Genomic DNA, 6,000 nt, shown 5'->3' on the forward strand with positions numbered 1-6,000 from the left:
TCCACCAAAGCAGAGTGCACCAGAAGTCAACCATCATAAGATTCTGAGAGATAATTATGGAAAAGTTGCTGATTGTGTCAATATTTGCATCTCTGCTGCTGGACATCTTGTGGGATGACTGTTGTGACAAATAGCTGTGCCTACAGAGGAGCTCAGTGTGTCCCTGCTGGTGTTTTCTCTTTAACTTTCACAACCCACTAAATGTTTCTGAGCCAGGTTACAGCATTCACTGTTGAACTCTACTACTCATGTACATGGGAACATATTTTTGCTAGGGGGGTGCTGCACAGTAAATATGTGCGAGCATAACTGTATATGTAGATGTGCTCAGGCGAGAGTTCTGCAGGCTGCAGCCCACTGTATGAGACAAACAAACAACAACACTGTTTTTAATGTGAGTAACCAGTAGCATTTCCAGCCATGACTGTGCCTCCAAAAATGAGGAATTTAAGTCTAAACATGATGTCATCCTAACCATAACCAAGTGCTTCTTGCACATAAACACAACACATGTTAAGCCTGTGGAAACCCAAATTACCAAAAACTTTGATATTATGTAAGTTAGGGTCCTACATGCATTATAAAATGCAACAATAATTATCAGCAGTAGCCTCAATCCAAATGTGAAATACTGTCATTCTAGTTGTTTCCTGATGCTTAGTTGATTTGAGCAAAGTTATCCCCAATCCATATCAGCTAATATGGATATAGCCAATCAAAGCTCAGCTGTCAGTTGATACTAGTTTAACATGGCAAACTGAAATCCCTCAACACTCATTTCAATAGGGTGCGTTCAGAAACACTCAGTCTTGAGTGCCAGAGTGCACTCTGGCACAAACTGGAGCATTGGTACATTCAGAGCACTGTTTGAATGCACCGTTGACATGTCAGATTCAAGGAATTCATTTTATAAAAACATCTTTTCATATATTTTCTGATAGGCAAAATTTTAAACAACTGTTCAGATGCCTTGCGGAGTTCTCGTTAAACAGCCAGATATTTAAAGACTGTGTTGTTCCATCTTTTGTTAATACGGGTTGCTGCAGCACCCACCTTACTGTGCCCTTCCTACTGTTAGTTGAACACTTCAGCTAATAGCAGTTGTGAAGTAGGTACAGGACTCGAGAGCACTATTACATGTGCATATAATTGTGAATCTGTTTGTTTTGTCGTAAGTCTAGGGAATCTTTGGGCAATGTAGGCTGTCCCAGTTAGCTTCTAGCACACTGCCACATGTTGTGGCAGCTGTTTTGCATTACATTTATTCAAGAGATGCTGTCATACACAACAGCTTACAATAAGTGTATTCAACCATATGGATACAACCCCAAAATAGCACGAATGGTGCAGGTGTTTCAGCTTCATCGGATATGCTGATCTACTACAAGTGCTATATTTAGAGACAATAGAGGGTAGAGAGAAAGCTGACGGGCTGGGTACATGGTCAGACCATGACTTGGGTGTAGGGTGGACCTGAGCCGTTCACAGCCTGGTGCGCAAGTACCTCTGTATTGAATCGGATTCCATTAGCCACAAGGTTCAAGTGCAAGGGTCAGAGGAGCAAGGTCATGGTGGTCAAAAACCTCAGTTGTGTCTGTGTCCTCTCCAGAAAGTGACCCATGACATGGACATGTGCTACGGCATGACGGGAAGCCTGTTTCGCAGTGGATCCCGACAGACGCTGTTTGCCTCTCAAGTGATGCGCTACGCGGACCTGTACGCCGCCTCCTTCATCAACCTGCTCTACTACCCCTTCAGCTACCTGTTCAGAGCCGCACACGTGCTGGTGAGCCTCTCTCAGAGCTCTGACTCGAACAGGAATCTGCGTCTGTCACCTGCACTTCATCTTCTGTTGATACAGTATGTGGCATTACATTTCATTCTCTCTCTCCCAGATGCCTCATGAGTCAACTGTGGAGCACACCCACATCAACATCATCGACACAGAGTCGCCACTGGCCACACGGAACCGCCACGACGTTGACCTCAAGGAGATGGAGTGCAAACGGCACCAGCTGACTCGATCCATCAGCGAGATCCAGCCCCCCCACTTCTTCCCTCAAGCTCCACAGGAGATTACCCACTGCCATGACGAGGACGATGACGAGGAGGAGGAGGAGGAGGAGGAGGAGGAAGAGGAGGAGGAGTAGATGGAGGGAGAGGAGCAGACGAGGCTCGCTCTCACATCCACAGCATCCTGTTTTATGTTGTAAGTTGATTTCTGAGCCCGGCTGGTGATGAACAAGTCCACTGTGTCTGAGGCTCTTTGACCTGGGTTTGTTTGTGATATGGACTACTGTAGATCTTCCTGAACCTGTCCACAGGTAAAAGAGCATTTTTTAAGTGAGTTTAGATTCATGCTTGTGTAAGACTGAGAGGCAGCGGGATGGTGCAGGTGAGGTGAGGAGCAGCTGATCCTCGTGGCTCTGCTGGGTTTGTTTGAATTAAAAAACCCAAGAAGTTTCTGCTTTCATTTAGCTCATCAGGAGTCCAATATGCATTTCTTTATTTGTACTGTCAACAGTTCACTGCCATGCTGCTTACTCCTGCACCATAGCTTAAGGGAACTATCCATCAGGCTTGGGCAGTATGTCATATTTAATACCTTTATACCTTCCTCAAATTTCACGGGGGTATACTCTATGTGACATTGTCAGTGTGTGGTGCTAACACCACCCCTGACGGCAAGTTTTCCACTTACTTTCAGCTTTTCAGACTAATAGATACACAGTAGAAACCTACAAATGTTAAAACAGAGATATTCTATATTCTATGATATTTACTTATTAAACAGAGAAACTGTACACCTTTTGAATTCAGCAACCACAGAAGACTGACAAGGCTTAATTGCCTCATCATAAAACACGCTTCATTCAAACTCAACAGAAGCAAAATAAATCTCAGTCCAAACTGTCTTGGTTACTTTTGCTAGTAATCTAGTCAATAAGTCCACTTTTCCAACAATCACCAGCTCCGGTTTGGTCCAAATAAATCCTGAATTCAACAAGTTAAAGTGTAAAAACATGCTGTTATTCCCTAAGCTCTCTCTCTGCCTGCTGGCCGCTGGCTGTTTACAGTCCTGTAACTCCTTCCACTACTAGGTGTCACTGTGTCTTTCAGCTCAGCTTCCTTTTCCACCAGTAGAGACTGGAGACTGAGCTCTTGTGGTGCATGATGTGCACTACATACATGAGTTTAGTAGACAAAGGAGCTTGTTTATTTGTGACAGTATAGAAAAACATACCTTCAACATTTCTAAATACCCTGGTATACTGTACCCTGGTTTAGCACTGTTGAGACAGACATGTCAGTCACAGACTTTGCATTTTTGGGACCATATTGTTTTTGAGGTGACTTTTTACCCACTTCCAAAGAATTCTGGCCAAATTTAGAGGTACGATGTTGAGGTATTTCAGCTCAGCTAGAAGAAGAAATATTTATTTCAAACATCAATGATAAATGTCTCAGTTGTCCCCACAGAATTAGAATTTAAAAGTGTGGCAGTCACTCTGTCCTCTCTAAAATTTGGACATTTTTGCATGTGTTGGAGCACAGGCAGCACTCTTCATGAGTTCTTCAGCTACAGTTTGTGGAATTTGACTCGCGTTATGGATAATTTCTCTGATCAGAGCTGATCTGGTCAGACAGATGGATGAGAGGAGCAGCTGCACCAGAGGCGAGTGAATGCAAACTTTTACACCTAACACAATGAATGTTAAAGTTTCACTTTCACTACGCCTGCTGCTTCCTCTGTGCCCAGAGTACGCTCTGTACTCTGACAGTGTGGTGCAATGATTAATGGTCCAGTCCAAAAAAATAGAACATCAAAATGTGGCCACCATAAATAAATGAATGTGTGGGAAAACCTGTGGGAAAACCTGTATCAGTTGGTTTAAGATGCATGTTTCTTTACCTGCAGTAAAGAGCCAATGATGCAGAGACAGGACACACGGTTGGATCATCTTGTGTTGTCATAGACTTGCCTCAGTGTTGGAAAGTCACTACTTTTCATCTCTTTGGGTCCCTTTTTTTCTTTCAAAGAAATTATTGGAAATGTAGAACTAAAACAAAAGCAAATGAAAGGGTGGATTTTCACTTGAAGATAGTTGAATTGTATTTTGTGTTTTAAATGTAGCTGCTGACCCAATCAAAAACGGTTCTACTCCATGAGAGTGTTTTCTCTCAAGCTGTAATGCCTGCTGTGGTTAAGAGAAGTCAACAGGAAGTTGCTTACACCATGACATGTTACTTAACTTCACCTTCCTATTCGCCCAGTCTTTCCCCTCCTCTTGCTGTACAATAAGAATCCCACTCAATGTAAATGACTTCTCACCCTAAAGTCCTTACTGTAATATAGTCTGAGTGCATTCTGTGTAATGCAGATATTAAACCCTGCACCACAGTTACTGCCTTATTCATCTCACTCTGAGCCAGTTCAGTGAATGTGAATGAGAATTGTTGTTCAAGTATATTTTGAACATGAATGGTGAAATATTTTAATATGAAGAATTACAGGTGAAAGGTACGGAAGCCCATTTTTGCCAGATAACAATCGCAATACTTAGATTAAAAGTATCAAAAAAGAAGTCAAAATTTGATCAGATTGACTTGACAAAATGCATAAATATGACGTGGTAAGCAATAGGGCTGCGCCTTGAAATACATTGTAGTCATCAGTAGGAGATTGCTTCATGTTGAGCTTTTTTTTTTTTTTTTGCTGTAGTCAGTGTGCTTTGCAGTGTACTTGTGGGAACATTTTGGTCCCTGATTTTTCTGCTTTTCTTGCTAGTAAGCAAGTCACCATTCGGACCATCATTTCGACATAGTTGACTATCTCGTAGGTTTGAATTTAATTGTTTTAGTTCTTTTAGTGAATGACTTAAAGTCAAACATGAGATAATCAAATGTAATTATGACAAAATTTAAATCAGAATTTTGACTTTACAATTCAGAAAGTCTAACTTATTGCCATAATGGCACCATGCTCTGTCTCATAATTTTGACTTCCCCAAAGTGTTTGTGTTCTTGTTGTTTGGCATTAATGGTTTTCCATAGCCAGGTGAACCTGCTGTTACTGTGCTGTCACTGTGGGCCTGTCCCCATGTGCACCACACACACCGTCACCCTGATCACAGTGCAATAGTGTATTTTAGCGTGTAAAAGTGCTGATGCGGTTGTTTTTTTTGTTTTTTTAGTACGATCATGTTTTTATGTTATTTCATTGATTTCTAAGACCTGTGATTTAACAGGAGGACCTGTTTTCTGCTGGAGATTGATCCTTCAGTGAGCTCCCTGAAGGCTCATGCAGCGTTTTTTTCACTGGATGTGTGATTCTGCTGTTTGTGTGAGTTTGAGGTTACATGTGCTGAAGCTGCCTCATCCTGTTTGGACTAAAGAGACGGATTTGTGCAGGTTTAAATGTCCTGCTGACGGCTGATTGTTTGACTCTTTTCAGGTCTGTTGCACCTTGGGATGTTTCTCTCGTTATTTGAGTATGGGAGCATTATTGAAACACAATTATTTCATATTCATTTGAAACCAAATGAAAGTTTCATTTTTGTTTGACCAGCAATAGTTAATGCATGTGTTGAAGTTTCATTTTTTTCTGTTGAATTTGAAATGTTGCCTTTGTTGTGAGGAATGTTGAAAGCAGTGATGCTGCTGTTGAGATGGTTTGAGTCATGACTGATGTTTGTAATAAAACTTTTGGTCTTATGTTTTTGTTGTTTTGATTTTGCAGTCAAATTTATCCATAGAATTCCAGTGTTTACATCTGTCAGTTATTCATGACTGTTGACCAAACGGCAAAATATGTGGCTGAAAATGAAGCAATGTCTAAAACTGCAGCCCCTGGAGTAGTTTGGGCAGATGATGCCTTGCTCAAGGTCACCTTGGCAGTACACAGAAGTTGAACTGGTACCTGCCAGTCCACACTCCAGCATGCAGGTACTTGATAGTTTAGTAGACAACCCTCTGGCTCCCAAGCAATGCCATCCTAAA

The 6,000-nt window shown here is 41.7% G+C and overlaps 1 protein-coding gene across 1 annotated transcript in view; it reads left to right on the forward strand.

Moving 5' to 3' along the window:
• The window catches only part of nt5c2a (5'-nucleotidase, cytosolic IIa), a 37,808-nt gene extending 32,093 nt beyond the window's left edge, over window positions 1-5,715 (forward strand). Inside the window, exons 17-18 of the mRNA XM_042502202.2 lie at window positions 1,610-1,786; window positions 1,896-5,715. Of these exons, the coding sequence (XP_042358136.2) occupies window positions 1,610-1,786; window positions 1,896-2,150 (432 nt within the window). The 3' untranslated portion in view covers window positions 2,151-5,715. The remainder of the gene's footprint in view (window positions 1-1,609; window positions 1,787-1,895) is intronic.
• The last annotated feature ends 285 nt before the right edge of the window (window positions 5,716-6,000 follow it).

This window comes from Plectropomus leopardus, chromosome 13 (assembly GCF_026936395.1).
Source record: "Plectropomus leopardus strain MGB_pleo_1.0 chromosome 13, ASM2693639v1, whole genome shotgun sequence".
Lineage (NCBI taxonomy): Eukaryota > Metazoa > Chordata > Actinopteri > Perciformes > Serranidae > Plectropomus > Plectropomus leopardus.